The sequence below is a fragment of the Formica exsecta genome, unplaced genomic scaffold, assembly GCF_003651465.1.
Source record: "Formica exsecta isolate Colony F162 unplaced genomic scaffold, ASM365146v1 scaffold194, whole genome shotgun sequence".
In the NCBI taxonomy this organism is placed as follows: domain Eukaryota; kingdom Metazoa; phylum Arthropoda; class Insecta; order Hymenoptera; family Formicidae; genus Formica; species Formica exsecta.
Genome location: NW_021849240.1, coordinates 229,481 through 247,267, shown reverse-complemented (window position 1 = coordinate 247,267; position 17,787 = coordinate 229,481). Strand labels below are relative to the sequence as shown.

Sequence of the window (17,787 nt, the reverse complement as noted above, 5' to 3'; positions counted from 1 at the left end):
TACACAAATATTGCAAGTAACTTAAACGTATTCTAACTTTTTAACGCAACTTTCCCTGTCCGTTTATAAAATAGAAAGTAGCTATGATAACACAAATTATGCAAAAACAAATATATAGATAATTTATCTTTCCTTATTCATTTTCTCTCGAGATAGAATTGACATTTTTATTTAATCAATGCATTACTATAAAATAATTTTCTGATTAATTATTCTTGATCATCATTAACTTATATGTGTGTGTATATTATCAGTTTTTTATAAAAATCAAATTAATATATAGAATAAAAAAGTAGATTTATCATGTAAACTTGTCATTGATAAAGTAGAACTTTGATAGTTCTCTATATAATCAATAATTGATAATATACAGCATACTATAAAAACCAATTTATATCGTAAGATGGTAACACGTCGTACGATTGCTATTTATATTCGAATAACATTTCGTCATTGAGTGTGGAGTTCAGTAAGGCGTGGAGAAGATCCACGTACGCATCTTTTTCTCTCTTCTATAATAGAGTGAAATTGTAGGGTTACTTCTCGACCAAATTCTGATTAACTTAATCGAAGGGTGATTAACTTAATTGATATATTTATATAAGCAAAATTTCTAATTACAGAAACTAAATTTCAAACAACAATAAACTAGTGCATATATACACACAAAAAATTGCAAGTATAATGTATTACTAATAAGTTAAACCAATAAAAAAAAGCCGATTGATAAGTTACACCGATAAGATAATTAGGATTTGGTCAAAATAGAGCTTCCAGAATATTTATATACTTTATAATGTTCAGTAAGAATTTGCTCACGTTGGTGCTGACAATCTGTTTCAGATATTACAAAGGAATAATCGCAAAAAAAATTTGTTATCGACGCAATATCTATAGGGATTGTGATAGAAATGTACGAAACTATTTTCAAAAGGAAAAAAATAAGAGATAACATGTTATGCAATTTCTCTTTATCTCTCTCTCTGTCTCTCTCTGTGATTACATAAATTATTTTAAATAAATGAATACATATGTGTATAAATTGAGAATTGTTTAAAAAAATGAAAATAACTTATATAACTATTTTCCAGCAATAAATAAAACGAGATATCATTATTTCTCTTATTATCATGTGCCATTGTTGTATATTAACGATTTTATATTTGTGAACATGTATATTTGGTAAAATATAAATAATATATAGCAAAACTTATCACTGAATTCATTGGATTATAAATAATAATTGCTCAACACATATTTAAGTAATATACTTCTGTTAATTGTATGTTAATCATATGTTATATGTGGATAAGAACGATTTTTTTATTATCTTGCGCTCGCGCGTATTATTTTTATTCTATTTATTTTATATTATTATTCCATTACAATTATATTTTTATGGTCATATATTTCAAATTTGTATATTTTTATGATGATAAAAACATGATAATTGGATTGCTAGAGACTGCTTTTCGCGTATCTAAAGTGTAGAAAATATAATTATAACCGAAATTAATATCAGTTTCAATTTTTCTTTGTGTCAGTTTAAAGATTATTTATAGTAACATTTTTTAGGAATACATTTCCTCTCACTTATATTGAGGGCTTTCATGATCCTGAAGCAGTAAAAGCTATGGAATACAAAGAGCTCGGAAAAACGGGCTTATTTGTAAGCAAATTATCTTTTGGCTCTGGTCCGCTCGGTTGTCATTACGGGTAAATTATTGATTATTTGCATGAATATTTTTTTTTTATATGTAATTATACAATAGTGATTTTTAAATAATTATATTATTGCTAGCACGTATGACGAGGCCAATGCCATCGAAGCGGTACGTCAAGCGATAAAACAAGGTGTCAATTATATCGATACAGCACCATGGTATGGTCAAGGTCGATCCGAGACAACACTCGGCAAGGTGCAAAAATTTACTAGAAATATATATAATACATATTTCAAATATTTTTCATAGCCCATTTTTGTAACTTTGCAAATGTATTATAGGCATTAAAAGGGATTCCGCGAAAAGCTTATTATATAGCGACGAAAGTTGGCAAATACGAGTTGGATTACGACAATATGTTTGATTTCACTGTCGAGAAAACTAGAAAGAGTTTTAAAAAGAGTTTGGAACTATTGGGATTGGATTACGTCGATGTTATTCAAGTAACAAATATTGTTTCATATCGAAATTGATAACGTTTTATAAAAAAATCTACTTGTAAATTAATAAAATATAAAAATAAAATATGTAAACTTTTTAGATTCACGATATCGAATTTGCATCCTCATTAGATATAATCATCACGCAAACTCTGCCGGAACTATCAAAGCAAGTAGCCGAGGGAAAAGCTAAACATATAGGTATAACCGGATATCCAGTATCTGTACTGAAAGAATGCATCGAAAAGAGTAATATAAATATAGCCTGTGTCTTGAGTTATGCGAGACTCACTCTGATCGACGACACTTTGTTAGACTATATACCATTCTTCAAGGTTTGTAATTTTATTTACCTCGCGCATCGTAAACAAATACTTGATGACAAAATTTTATTAATTCTCGAGTATTTTGTAGAAGCATAATATAGGTCTAATCAATGCTGCTGCACTATCTATGGGTCTTTTAACAAATAACGGTCCACCGAGCTGGCATCCAGCCTCTGACGAGACAAAGGAACAATGTATGAATGCTGCACATTACTGCAAGGTTCATTAATAAGAATGTCAAATAAATTTGTTATATAATTATTATACATTGATAATTAAAGTATTGTCCATTTGTTTAATGTGTGATCAATATATAATATATAATGCCGTTAAAAAATTAATAATATAAACAATATGCAGGATCAAAATGTGGAGCTTTCCAAACTGGCAATATGGCATTCCATCCAATATACGAATGTGGACACTAATTTGATCGGAATACAAAGCACAAAGCAATTACAAATGAATCTGGATGTTTTGCAAAACGGCATTACGGAAAAAGAAAAAACAATTTTGCAAGAAATTCAAGAAAAGTAATCCTCGTTAAACTTTCTTTTTTATTACAAAGTATTCTGTATTTTAATTGTTTTCAGCCTATCATTTTAAACTAAAATAAAATTATTTATTCTAGATTCCTATCAACAATAAAGAATCAACATTGGGAAGGTAAAGAGATCCAAATGTACCGAAAAGCTATGAAGAATAAAATGTGATAAAAATATACCTTTATTTCCATTTTCTATATATCACTCATGGAATTTGAGTTCTATGAAAAAGTATGTAAAACATCATTTGAAATATCTAGTAAACATTTCATAAAAAAATAATAAACTTATTATTTTTTTGGTTTAATTATAAAACTGAATAATACTAATATATATCACTCTGAGGTAAAGATCACTATTTGGTTGAAGCATTTCGCTTAATAGAGAACACAGACTCGTCCAATCAGTCTCATCCCTTTTTTAAGAGATTTGTTATCCTAATCAATATATATATATATACCGTTAATATTTATAATTAGTAAAGACTTAAAAATTTTTTTTCAATCTGAGGTAAGTAATCATCCTCACTAGATTTGATTTGATAAGATAATTCATACATTAATATCATTATGTATGATCCTAAGATAGACTTGTGATACATTTGTTTCAATTCAAATCCCTTTTTAAGACACAGTTCTCTACCACCTTCTGTATATTCGGAAGCCACTATATTAGCACAACTATAACCTGCTTCAATCGCAAATTGTACAGCAGTATTGAGCAAACACGTTGCTATACCTTTATTCTGATATTCCTTGTGCACACATAGTCTCTTTATCCATGCACATTTATCTAATCTATGACTCTTGGACAAGCCAATAGTTCCCACAATCTTTTTGGCCAGCAAAGAAACTCCCATGTTGGCTTGGCAATACTGTTGTTCTGTGATTACAGTATAATGAACTTCTTTAGGATGTCGTGTCATTAAGTAAGGCTGAAATGCTTCGGCGACCCAGAAGCATGAAAAACCGTTAGACATATAAAGCCTATATAAAAAAAAGAAAATTAAAATATTTTGGATCATCTATCATGTGATAACTTATTAAGCTGTTATAAGATCTACATATGATATACTACCTTGAAATGTTAGTCACTTCTTCATTAATCTCTGTTAGCTTTGCAGCAAAGCTTATGTATGTGCCAGCATATATCAATATTGCAACTAAAGGTATAACCACAAGACAAATGGTCAGTGGCATTCCAAAGAAAATAAACATTATTGCAGAAAGTAAGATTATCAGTTGAAAGGTTATTTCCTTAAACAACATTCCGCGAAACGTGGCACCCAGGGAAGACATCACGCTATTTCTAATTAATTCCTTGCAACTTATCTCATCGCCCGGCTTGAAGGCGCGCACAATTACGATGTAACTCATTATCAAGAGGCACTTTTTACGAAGACTTAAACGATGTTACGAAAATATACCACTATATATACGCCTATTTTTAAATATATCCAGATATGCTTGCCATTTTATCCATTTTAAATAATGCTTTTGTTGTCTATTACTTTAAACATTAAGACATACTATCAATAATATACATAGTTGTCTTCAGACAAGCCGTTGCACATATGAACCAAATACTGTAGATAATAATACGTCCAAAACTTCGATTAAAAACAGGCAATACAGCGCACTAGCGCTACCACGCGGCCTGAGTTGTTAGTATTTTTTTTAGTAGAGGATGTGTATATGTAACGATTGTTATAAAATATTTTTAGACAAATATTTTAACGTTTTATTAAGAGCCTATGTTAATAAAATTAATGATAGCAAGAAGAAAAAATTTATTATTACAAAAAAATGTTAAATTAAAGAAAATATCTCACAATTGTATACGTATTTTTATTTATCATTTACATTGTTACCCAGCCAGTAGCACTCTATGAAGCAAGAGTTTATCACCTCAGATTAATAGATGGCGCTGTTTCAGTGGTTGCCTTGCAAGACAAAGGATTTTTCAAGAGTTGGACGTATTATTATCTACAGTATTTGTATGAACATACTGAGCAAAGAGAAGCCTGAGAGGGGCCACGCCGCCGTTTTTCGTGAGACTGTTTTCCTAGCTGGTACAGTGGCGCTAACTGGATCCATTTTAAAGCCGGTGCAACTACATGGCCAGATCTATCGTCGCGTTTTTTTTTATGTCATTTTATTTGCAAATTTCTTATTAATTAAATAAAATTACATTACAAAATATACAAACATACAAAATATAAGAAATATAAAAATTTTATAAATGTTTTTATATATTCAATAAATGCACTCCGTTAGACACTATTTTTGCTTCGAAGCGTTTGGTGGATATAAATGAAGGCGAATAATCTTCAGCTAGAAAAAGTGTCTTATGAAAAACGGCGGCGTGACCCCTCTCAGGCTTCTCTCTGATATGCAGATACCGCGATCATAGTTCAAATGTTAAGTGTATATAGTAATAATAAAATTATCGAGAAATTTCGTTTTCGAGAAAATGAATATCGCCTGTGCAAACAAGTATGTAATATCAGAATACGGTATATCGCATCGGTAATGCAAATGTGTGACATCGTCAAATAGCTCCATGCATGGGGAGAGAGAGAGGGTGAGGGATGAGTATTCCGAGTTCCGAGTATTCATTGCGTTACATTTACACATTCAAGCTATATTGCAATAATAAGATTATTTCTTCTGAATCGATAAGTCGTATTTGTCATGTTACCGACTATATATAGTTCAAACATAATTATCCTCCGGTTAATTATCTAGTTACACAATTTTATCGACAGCATGATTTTAGTACATTTCGCACATTGATGGCGCTTTTCGCATATATTACTCGCGTCGCCATTTTCGCGCCAAATTTTGCGCGTTCGACACGAAATTGTCCGCGCGTCTTTTTCATTGCACGTCGTTTATTCAACGAGTTTATTTAACAAGAGTGCGACCAGCATATTTCGTGATATTTATTCGTGTTTAACACGCGTTATAAGCGATGAGAGTGCTGTACCAAAGTGGCGAGTGATCATTGTACGCGCGGATGATATTAATTAGCCGTGTTTTTCGTTCGGCAGGTATTTGTGCGAGTGACTGTTCAAAATAACGAACGATATAGAGAGATGCAGAGACGGCGAATTCGGCAGGAGCGGTCTTGGTAAGTCGGTTAAATAATGCATATGCATTCATGATTATTCATTTATTCGTAATGATTTATTGCAGCTTTATTATCTAAATTATCTGATTCGACAGGTATTTGCGAATGACTGTTCAAAACAACGGACAACATGGCACAGACGGCGAATTCGGCAAGAGTGGTATTCTCGGTGAGTAAGTTTAATTAATGCGCTTACATAATTATTCATATATTTTCTTCGCAATGATTTGCTGCCGCTTTATTATCTACTTATCGAGATTTGGCTCTTCACGTATTTGCGGCAAATAATGTAACGAAAAATAAATCACATAAATTAATATTGCGTACGCCATATATATGTATGCTAGAGAGATGTTTCGGGATAGAAATTTATTAGAATCAAATTTAGAAATATTATATTATTTATAAAATTATATTATTTAAATCAAGTCAAAGTTTGACAAAAATAACTTTACAAATCTTAGAATTAATTTAAACAATTTTAAAATAATTAATAGAAATTTAGGATCTCTGAGAGAATAAGTGTACGCATGTTTGCGAATACCTCGTTTATTCAAATAAAAAATTGTCACATTAAAATTGCATTACAACGGTGTACAATGTCCATTTTTCAATTCTACGTACAATATTTCATTCATCTCGTGCGAATTGATTGCGGTATTCGTTCTGCAATATTCCCACCTGATTGAAATATAAGAAAATAATGATGTACTGTACAATATACAATTGTACATATAATTAATATATATATAATTTGTGATATTTTTTTCCTTCGGTTTTCAAACAATTTTCATAGCGAATTTCTAGTAAAATTATTATGCCTCATATATTTTTACCTATGGCCTTTACGATCTTCGATGGTAAGTTTATTAAAAAGTATTACGTCCGTCTCTGGATTTGATGTACTATCTCCCTCTGTTTTATTATTGTTCCGTTGATATGAGACGATGCCGGTGATTGTTGGAGTATCTTCAAATAAAGTATCGATTTCCGCCGCCGCAATATTATAAAACATTATTCGTTCGTTTCTTTGTTTCGACAAGCTAGAATAATATTTAAAGCAATTAATTAATTTTATTACGAATAAATTAGCGGCACATGGTACTCGAGGATTTATCTCTCTTCCAAATTAAGCAATATTATATTTATGTCGCGTACATTGTACAATGTGTGTGTTATGTACAATGGATCATTGTACAATGAATCGTGTTATAAAAATATAATAAAATTAATATTTAGTAAATTCATATTAATATTTTCACATTAATATTAGAATTGATGTTATTGCAATTGACGCTCATTGAAATTTATGAAATTTATCATATTTATAGCATTGGTGCAATTAGATCATTAGACTGTCAATTAAATCAGTAAATAAATGTTATATGTATATATAGAATATTTTTTACTTACGTGCAGTGTATCTTAAAGATTGTGGTAGAATTACCGAGGAAAATTTTGAAAAACAATATGCCAGATGTTTTCGGCATATCTTCGGACATCATCACTGATGCTCTGAGTGGCTGGCCTAGAATTTATGAGATTTCTTAAATTATGACTTGCAAAATATAATGCGAGATAATATAACTATGTCGCAATTATAATACTAATTTGGTGTAATCAATTATCTAAGCTTACTTTTTCAATTTTTTTCTAAATGAATTATTCAAAAATTTCTCAAGAAGGCAATTTATTAATTTTTATAGAAAAAAATTTGGGCAATTATAAAATATTATTCCTGCCAAATTATTGTTTTCAATAAAGAAATTTAATCATCTATATATTTTATTACCGCAAAATGGTGTTTCGGCTCTGGTTGATAGATAATAGATTCCCAAGGGTCCACGATTAGCCGCGTAACCCATTTCTTGGTTCCAATCGGTCGATTCCATAGGGAAACATATTCCCTTTGCATAAGATATACCTCCTTGTGGACAGGGCCACGCCATGAATTTACACTTTTTATTCTGCGAATGGATGCTCTCTATAAAGAGCTGCCAAGCTCTTAAATGACTACATGCTATGTCGCGATCCAATAGCTCCTCTAAAATTAATAATTAAGAGAAATAAATAATTTATAACTTTATAAAGATATATATGTTTTAATGAGAAACGGATTAAATTTGACATAATGTGTGCAATGTAAATCTAAAATTTTTATTCATTTCGGAGAGTCATTAATTAATATAATTCCTGATTTATATATAATAATATATATTTCCAACATATATTAATAAAATTAAAAATATTTGAATGCCTTAATAAAACCAACGTAGATATATATAATTTATGAAAATTAAAATTATTTAAAACTGTTTTGATTTGGACGCGACAAATTTTTATCTTATCAAACCAATATTGTTAATTATAATAATATAACAATTTAAAAAAAAATTTTAAACGATCAAACAGACAAGTAATTAAATTAAATAAGTTAATATTTATCCGCGCTTAGATTACTTTTAGTTGCACCTTTTAAATGGCTGACAACCACCGAATTCTTAACATCTGTACAACCGGGTTGCTCTTTGCCGCCATTGGGAAAGAAATCGATATGTCCGATCGGCTTAAGTAGACCAAAGCCATCTGCGAAATCTTGGGAACCGTCGGTGTGAATGACATCAACGAGATGAGCGTCAGTGGCATCCAATTTTCTCGACTTCTCTCGGAACAGATGATGCCTGAAGAATGGTGACGCTGGATCGAGACCTGTTATGCGACCTAAAAGCAGGTTCTTTCTCTTTAATACTTCCGAGGCGCAGCCGGCCACATGCGCGCCAAGACTGAAACCGATCATATGGATGTCGATAGGATTGATTCCCAAATTAATAGTATCCAAAAGAATCAAAGCTAATTGTCGGCCAACCAGTTCGCTATTTGCCACTGCAGCTGCGTAAGTAGTGCCTGCTCCCCTCGTCCAATCCAAGATGACGACATTTGCGTCCTCCTGTATGAGAGGAGTTAAACGAAATTTTGAAATGTTAACATTCGGTGTGATAATGGCTTAAAAATTTTATAAATTGTTAAGCATTACTGTATCGAGAAGCAGATTAACGCCACGTATGGCGCCGATATCACTCCCACTGCCCTTGTAACCATGTATCAACACTTTGAGATGCTTAGTGACATTGAAACGGGAATGTACAATGGATCTCAAGTCGTCACCGTACTGTAAGGGTTCTGGATTTTGTCGATCTACACGTGTATAGAGAAAGAATCTAGTTTGAATCACACTAGGATGTTCAGGCGGTCGTTTTATCGATAAATGTTGCGGCGGATCCGTGAAGCAACCAACTAAATCTGAAATGTTTTACCTATTTTAATATTAAGATAAATATTATATATATATATATATATCTTATCGAGATTATATTTATATGTTCCCTAAAATACAAACATATTTAAGTTTAGAGGAATTAACCATGGTTTTACGTTTCTTCTTTCTTTTTTTTGAAGCTTTTTTTTTATTCTATTTTATAATATTTGCATATTAGGAAAAAATGATTAAAAAATATGTTTAAAGATATATACATATTTTTTTGAAAAGAGAAAGAGAAAGCTGTGCTTAACATAATTATATCAAATTTATATTCAATTTGTTCATATTAATGCATTCGTATATTTTATTAATCATTATTTAAAATTACAAAAGTAAAATTTATGTCTTTTTACCGTAGCAAACTTTAGATTTTTCCTCGCGAAAGATGGCAATCCGTCTCAGCATTGAGCGATTTCGTGCCGCGCGAAGTTTTACTGTAAAGATAAAAACACGTTTTACCTACGAAAAATTCAATAACAAAAAACTTTAATTACGAAATTTAATGCAGCCGCACGTTATTGACCAACATTTTATTTGCCTCATCGCAGCCCCACTTGCATTTTCCTTTCACTCAGAGCACAGTAAATTATTATTCGTACAATATTATGCACTTCAGTACGATGTGCGCGTCGGTAGACGCAATATCTTGCATTCGCATAATTACGATGTCAGTTCAGTCCATCACAGTACTATCTGTTGCAATATTGCATCATGTAATTGATAATAACAGTGAAAGCGTGTCGTATGCAAATATAATTTTATAAGTTGCAAAATAACGATTATTACCTCTCCATATCTGCAAAATATTGCGAATATTTATTTTGTACATATAGTGAATGTGTATATAGTGGTATTTTGTGATATTTATGTATATATATATGTTATCTTTTCACATATATCTTTAAATATTTTTGTAATATAGAGATATCTGAGTATTTTGATTCTATTTTGATTAATCCTGTATACAACAATTGCTTACAGCAATTGCATCACAAATTATTGATTATGTCATGAATCAACTATATTTTAAACCATAAATACCGTTATTTAATTAACATTATTTTTAACAGTTATTTAATGTGAAAGTTCATAAGTAAGTCTTATATTTATATCTCACACAGACACACATATACACACCACACACATACAGCGTCCTATAGATATATATTTTATTTCAAAAATATATATATAGAAATATCGAAATAATAATTGATAAATGACGAATATATATATATAAAATAACGCAACGAAAATAATATGATTTTCACGCTGCAAATTTGATCATCTATTTATTATGTCAATATAGTAGTACATTTGCACTCACCAGATTGCAATTTTCCAGCAATTGATGTAGTAACAGCGATTATCAGTAAGGCAAAAAGAACGTGATGAATGTTGACTGACTGCATCTTGTCACTGGATCGTCGAAGCCTTGTGTCCTTCGTACAGGTCGTTGCATTCTTCTCCTCCCGCCTCCCCACTTTCTCCCAAACTTTTTATTTTTTATTCTTCTTATTGTTTCTCTTCTTCCCTCGTCGAAATGCTTCGCGTTTATGTTGCGATCGACGAGACGCGCTTTTTGTTTTTCTTTGCCGTCAGACTCACCCAGAGGCGGGCTTTATCCAGTTATAGAAAGCGTACCTTCTATTAGCGGCCTTCTTTTTGCGCAACCGCTTTTCCGCTTGCCAGAGCCTAACTGCTCCAACATTTGCCTAAGTTTCGCTCTCACACCGACAACGAAAATCCTTCCGAATTGTTCATCTTTTTATTTCTTCTCATTTTCATACTCTTTTACATCGAACTTTGTTTAGCGTTCTCTTTTTTTTTTTGCTAATGTAGAAATATCATATAAAAACTATTAGAAGAGAGAGATTGAGAAAGAGTTTCATAATACAATGACAAAAAGTAGAATATCTTTTTATTTACTTTATAATTATTTTTTTTTTTTATGAACGTGCCGAGTCCAAAATGAATCTAAACGTATATCTCTATCGATCGATAATGCTTGATTGATAATCGGCTCTTTTCATTAATATTTGTCAACGATGTTAGTACGTCGGTACGCTTTCGTTGCGAATAACTACGACGTTCACCTTAACATGATGTAACTGTGTCATACCGTCCTCCAGTGCAAACAGCAGAAATTGCGTACGCAGAGTTGAGCACGTGTCAATGCATCGCTTTCACAAAGTGAATTATGCTACGTGTTTTCTCGCAAAATATCCTACATCAGACATATAGAAAACATTGTCCATTTACATAAAAGAAGTTGGTGTAAATATATTGAGAATATATGCATCTGTTTTACGTGAATATTTTGTCACACGTGTATAAACTCATGTAATTAACATGTAATCTGTATGAATTATGAAAACACATGATCTTTTAAATAATTTTAGAAAACGTATGCATACTTGGTACGACGCGGAAACTAATTTAATTTCTACAACGTAAAGGCCATTTCTTTCATTTAATTTTTGTGTAAACTGGTCGAATGAGTTTTGCAATCATGCAATCGTATTCAATTAAATTATGTAAGTTGAATTAGTAGTAAATGATGAATATCTTTCCCCCAAACGCGCGCGCGCGCGTTTTTTTTCATTTCTGTTTCTCGTTTTTGCATCAATCTAAAATAATGTTATAAAATAATTCTTATTTTTTCCAAAAACAATTGTTTGTACGATAGATATAAAACAGCTATTTAACAGAATCGACCATCAAATACTTCAATTCTTTAAATAATGCACCGTGTACATACACGTATATAAGTTATTAATAAATACGTAAACTAGAGATTTTTTAATATTGTTTGTTCAGTTTTCTTTATTTTTTGTAATATTAAGAGAAACTATTAATTTATAAACACTGATTAGTTGTACTCTATATTAATTTTACCTCTCTCTTTTACCGTAATATATTAAGATCAATAATTTTTTCGTCATAATTGTACATGTAAACTATAAACACATAGTATACATAAATTAATTGTGCAATTATAACTTACGTTTTCCATTAGATTTTGTATTTTGTATTTTGTACTGAGAATCGATTATGAAGGAAACACAGGCACGCATTCCAGATGATTACTTATAACATATTTATTTGTAATGTTTTATTAATATACTCCTTACCGTAGACATATATTTATATCGTATGGCAGCATATTATTATGATATTGTATAATATAGGTGTGAGGTGACTGACAGAACGATTCATTATTTCTCTTATTACTCTCCGCGGCCGAAGAACGATACATGCTTATTCATTGCTCCCTACCTCGCTCATTCACACTCGTATATTCATACACTCACTCTTATAGTTATCCATTCATTCTGCTACTATCGGTCTCTCTCTCTCTCTCGTTCCTTCTTTTCGCTTATCTCTCGCGAATCGACGAAATCACTCGAAATTAATAGCATTCTCCTCCCGTCATTTTATTCCCATTGCGATTCTTCGATTCCGTTCCGTTCCGCGCTTCGTCGATTCATCTCGCGATTAACGCATTCGACTAATTAAATGCGTCGCGCGCGTCACACGCGCACCGACCACACGTGCGAACCGCCGTTAATTATCGATTATCGGCTGCGCGATAATCATTATGATAATAATTATGATATATAGTCTCGTTATATTACTCTCGCGCTCGTAACATTATCTCATACTTATCTCGCCTAGTTAAAATATCAATATACATTATAATATACTCTAGTAACGATAATGCAACGTCGTTAATTTATTATACTTTGCAACTTAGAAAAATAGTCCTGGCTAGAGTAGCCGCGGCCGCGTCGCGTGCGCTCTCTCGCGCGATCGATCCTTCAAAAGCGATCGATATTACTACGTGCGTGCTTGTGTACATTTGACATATACTCTACATATATATGTATATTTATCTATATATATATATATTTTTTTTTTATCTTTCTCTAATCCGGGGCTTATTCGCGGTCCGTCCAGATCCACCTATGAGAAATATTCGGAAGGATTATCTAATTGACTAAATCAGCCGATCGAAATCTCATGGTCTAGATCGATCGCTCGTTTCCGAGATACGGAGAAAATCTCCTCCAAAGTGCTATCTATGAATTCTATCGATTCCTTGATCTATTTCGCATAGGTGATCGACGATTATATTTTCGAACAAACGCGCAGCTTCAACATACAATGAAAAATCAATATATCTTTCTCTATTTTATATGTCACATTCTATAAATCTTCAATTTCTCGTTTAGAATGAAAGTGAGTTTATAGAATTTTGACGCGATTTATATAACTAATATATTTATTCTTCTGATTTATTATTGTAATCATTTTTACAATTATTTTTTATTTCATAACAAATCGTGTATCTAGAAAAATCACGTAAAGTAATCTAACAAAGAAAATTTCGAGTTTCTAAAATTTATTTTTTTATCGTTTTATCGAGTTTAAGATTATCAACATCAAGATTATCAATCGGGTATCAATAGATTTTAATCTCAAACATAATTATCATATATAGTTGAACGAAATTAGTGACATAAGTTGACATTGCAGCGCGCGTTGTTTCTTTTATTGAGAATAGCAATAAATTAATAATTTCCGCGATTAAGGAGCGATTACCTTTTTGTGCTTGCTTCCCGATCGCGGATGACTCGACGCGGTCGCGATGCAATAAAATCTATAGAAACAATTAACGGAACAACGGTAGTATTACCCCTTTGAAGTTGTTTCACGCTCTACTATATCTACTGTTGATTCTTTTGTTTATAATCGCTTAACGAATCGCTTATTTGCGTATCGTTGACTCGCGTGCCGGATTGACTAGCGCCAATCTAACACCGATTTAAGCGTCGCTTAACGACCAATTAAGCGAAACCGGAGTCCTATACGTATATCATCTCTCACATTGATATACTTGACAAAGCTCATTCGAAATTAACAATCGAGAAAAAACTCGTTCGAGCATTCGAGAAATGCGACTGTTTAATTTTCCCGATTGAGAATAAATGATTTTTTTCTCGCAACTAAAATTCAGCGACCATTTTCGCATCCTCAAATTTAACAAACCTAATAACAATGAAATATGTAATGCTAAATTTCGTTTAACGAAACTTACATTCGGCGCATCGCGCGATTACCGAATTTACAAGATACTTAACAAATCTTGTCCCAATTTTTCGTCAATTTATTCATCGAACTATTTGATCTAATCATCAACGTATTGTAAAGGAGCCTCTAAAGATTAATTTTTGTATTGCAAAAAATTTCTTGTTGGTGTTAAAGTCAATTTGTATTCGCACATTGCGCTCTCTTGCACTTTCTTAAGATACGTTCAGCTTTAACAATTTTTTTGTAACGGATATCATCATTTATACCATTCTTTTTTTTCGTTAAAATAAGGTTGACAGTAAGTAAAATCTAATAGTAAGTAAAATTTAAATAAATAGAATATTATAATTACGTTTAATTTAAATTATTGTTATTCATCGTACATAGTATAATAGATCTTTTTTTTTCGTTAAAATAAGGTTGACAGTAAGTAAAATCTAATAGTAAGTAAAATTTAAATAAATAGAGTATTATAATTACGTTTAATTTAAATTATTGTTATCCATCGTACATAGTATAATAGGGAACAAATGAATATTTCAAAATCAAATTATTTTTAAAAAATTTTTTAAATTTTATACAAATTATAAAATTATACAAAATTTTTAGGAAAAATCAAAATTTATAAAAGTTACGCTCATGTTAAGGCTGAACGCATAATTTACAATTGACGCAATTTGTATCTCGTTCTCCGACACATATTCTCACACACTCGTATACGCACAATACGCAATCGTTCCTCGTATTCTTTATATACTGAGTTCTCGTATTTTCTCTTTCATGTATCATCGGTTCGCATAAGCGGCCACAATGGTCGGGCATGAGACACGCGGCGACGCATCTTCGCAATTGTAACACTAATATACCGACACGCTACTATATTTTTTTCGTTTACTCTTAAATATACATCTACTTGCTTGATATAGCGATCAACGATAGTTGTTCTTTTTTTCATCTTTTTTACTATGTTTTTTCGTTCGCCCAAGCCTTTCTCGCTTCTCAGCCGTCTTACGCGTTCAAATATTATATCTTTGTCTTTTCTTTCTGTTTTTCTTGCTCTCTATCTCTTGTCTCTTTTTGTATATCTTTTAATGCTGCAGTCTCGATTAGAGGATAGGATTAGAGAGGATCCAAGGAAAAATGCTGTCAATAATATTTATCTAACAATAAGTCTCGCGACGATAGTTTTCGATTACTGCATAAATACTGATAGATATACTTATCTGCGTCGTTTTTACGTTGCATCACCAGCTTCTAGTATCTCGTCTGTTCTTTTCATTCTCTCCCTCCTTGTTTTTATTCTTTGCCTTTTTATTTATACCTTTCTCGTATCTTTTTTATATTTATATATTTATATTTGTATATCTCTCTTTTACTTTTGTCTCTTACATGTTGCATCTATATCTGCATTTCGTTTCCTTTTCGTCTCCCCCCATTTCTGTCTTTTCTCTCTCCGTCATAAATATATTTTTAGACTTAGAATTTTCAATTCACAGAACGATCTAATCACTCAGCTGTGCAGTTTCGCTTCTTTTTTTATATATGCCCTCCTACTTTTTCTCTTTCTTTCTTTCTCTTTCTTTCTTTTTCTTTCACGATTACTCTTTTATTCCTCGTCTGTTTCGCATTTTCGCATCAGATGCATTCTTTTCCTTTCGCTCTTTCAATGTACATTAATTATAGTTATTTAGTCTCGTAGACGTCGATTACTCGCCAATTATTATAATTTATTTAAATTGATGTTTTTTTCTCTGCTTACAATCTTGATAGCACATAATCTTTGTATTCCATATAATTGTTATAGCTGAAATTATAAATTGCGATTTTGCATATTTGATATAAAACGGTTGTAATGTTTATATTATTATTCAAATTTTATTCAGATTTAAATTTTATTCAGATTTTTCATGTAACTAATTGAATGTTTCATAACTTTCCGTAATAATTAATTTGCCATTATATTATGATTAAAATTATATAAGAAATAGGATATCTTTAATTTTCAAAATATATTTAATTATATAGAAAATAATTCTATTTTTTAATTCCCGATATTTCTCTGATATTTATTGCATTATTATATTTATGCTACTTTTAATTTTAGTCATTTTTTTATTTTCTGTCACACCTGCATAGTAAAAGAAAATTTGAATTACAAGTATGGAAGAATCGATTGAAAATAATTTTCAACGGTATATCTTTGACGGTAATTAACGTCTTCGCAAATTCCCTTTCAGTAGTCGTGTATGATACATTTATTAACTGTGGTTGCCCATTCGCACTATATCTTCAAGTTTCGACTAACAGAGAGTTTACAGGCTTCGTTCCTAAGCACTAGAGTAATCAATCTTTCACCCCTCTTTCCTCTTCGCGCGATAATGATCGATAATGATATAGTTTGCAATGATATATAGTATGTCTGCGGGAGAACGAATGCGTCTCTGTATTCACGCCTATTTCATGCGGGTAAACAATGCAGGCAGCGATTTATACAATATAGAAGCGGGAAAAGCTTACCAAAAGGATTGCTATGAAGCGACATTCGCGAACATTATCGTGAAACAAGTAATGGACACAAGAATAATTATCGTTAATCGCGCGAAGATGACGCTCGTCGTCCTCGCAGAACCCCGAACAAATTATTTTTCTACATTTTCCTCTTGTTTTTGCGTCTTTTTTATGAAAACTGGAAGAAGTAGGTGAACTTCGGTCATCAAAACGATTATATGTTCGATTTCATCATGTAAACTGGAAGTTGCAGATTTGTGCAAGCTACGTGCTAAATGAAGCGCGAAACGAAAACGAAGAAAGTGTCGAATTAGATACTTTAGAATTTTATTTGTACTGGTTTTTTATCCAAGTTCAACCAAATCGCGATTTTGCATCACAAAATTATGTGAGAATTCGGCTGCGGCATTAATTTCTGCGTCACTCTTAATCTCTCGAATGATATTTATTGTAGAATTTTATAATCGTAGAATCAATGTGCAAAAATCCTCTGTGGAAGTTTATTTGTATAATTTTAGTATTGAGAAAGCAAGATATTCCACAACAGAAAAAAAATATTTTTAAGTATTAAGAATAATTATTTTTGTCCTCAAAGATTCTGAACAGTAATTTCTTGAGAAATTTTTTCCGATATTTAACAATGTCATTATAATAATATTTTTCGTATACAAGATATTTTAATGTATGAGAAGAGTTTAACAA

The 17,787-nt window shown here is 31.4% G+C and overlaps 3 protein-coding genes across 4 annotated transcripts; 1 reads left to right on the top strand and 2 right to left on the bottom strand.

The window, feature by feature from the left end:
* The first annotated feature begins 493 nt into the window (after positions 1-493).
* LOC115234082 (L-galactose dehydrogenase-like) lies at positions 494-3,321 on the top strand. The gene is made up of 9 exons (XM_029804824.1): positions 494-574; positions 844-913; positions 1,576-1,716; positions 1,802-1,919; positions 2,006-2,167; positions 2,266-2,499; positions 2,579-2,710; positions 2,851-3,023; positions 3,122-3,321. Coding segments are annotated over exons 2-9 (1,044 nt in total). The 5' UTR covers positions 494-574; positions 844-911; the 3' UTR covers positions 3,204-3,321.
* On the bottom strand, positions 3,199-4,635 carry LOC115234083. The gene is made up of 2 exons (XM_029804826.1): positions 4,113-4,635; positions 3,199-4,021 (listed from the first exon to the last, which is right to left on the bottom strand). Exons 1-2 carry the CDS (start codon positions 4,409-4,411, stop codon positions 3,511-3,513), a joined length of 810 nt encoding a protein of 269 aa, XP_029660686.1. The 5' UTR covers positions 4,412-4,635; the 3' UTR covers positions 3,199-3,510.
* Positions 4,636-6,704: 2,069 nt separating this feature from the next.
* LOC115234081 (pancreatic lipase-related protein 2-like) lies at positions 6,705-14,927 on the bottom strand. Of its 2 annotated transcripts, XM_029804823.1 has the most exons (9): positions 10,811-10,869; positions 10,014-10,179; positions 9,840-9,920; positions 9,202-9,467; positions 8,640-9,114; positions 7,960-8,211; positions 7,581-7,695; positions 7,004-7,210; positions 6,705-6,848 (listed from the first exon to the last, which is right to left on the bottom strand). In XM_029804823.1, exons 2-9 carry the CDS (start codon positions 10,027-10,029, stop codon positions 6,752-6,754), a joined length of 1,509 nt encoding a protein of 502 aa, XP_029660683.1. In that variant the 5' UTR covers positions 10,030-10,179; positions 10,811-10,869; the 3' UTR covers positions 6,705-6,751. The 2 variants fall into 2 exon arrangements, with proteins under 2 accessions (XP_029660683.1, XP_029660682.1); XM_029804822.1 differs by lacking the exon at positions 10,014-10,179 and having other exon boundaries at positions 10,811-14,927.
* Positions 14,928-17,787: the final 2,860 nt, after the last annotated feature.

Bases quoted from the DNA above. Each gene is read 5' to 3' on its own strand.
- LOC115234082 (XM_029804824.1), top strand. The intron at 1,717-1,801 runs GTAAATTATTGA...TATTATTGCTAG, and splicing joins CCGCTCGGTTGTCATTACGG to CACGTATGACGAGGCCAATG. The intron at 2,168-2,265 runs GTAACAAATATT...TAAACTTTTTAG, and splicing joins ATTACGTCGATGTTATTCAA to ATTCACGATATCGAATTTGC.
- LOC115234083 (XM_029804826.1), bottom strand. From the start codon at position 4,411: ATGAGTTACATCGTAATTGTGCGCGCCTTCAAGCCGGGCGATGAGATA. The intron at 4,022-4,112 runs GTAGTATATCAT...TTTTTTATATAG, and splicing joins GAAGTGACTAACATTTCAAG to GCTTTATATGTCTAACGGTT.
- LOC115234081 (XM_029804822.1), bottom strand. From the start codon at position 10,895: ATGCAGTCAGTCAACATTCATCACGTTCTTTTTGCCTTACTGATAATC. The intron at 7,211-7,580 runs GTAAGTAAAAAA...ATATTATTCTAG, and splicing joins ATCTTTAAGATACACTGCAC to CTTGTCGAAACAAAGAAACG. The intron at 6,849-7,003 runs GTAAAAATATAT...TATTTCAATCAG, and splicing joins GAAGATCGTAAAGGCCATAG to GTGGGAATATTGCAGAACGA.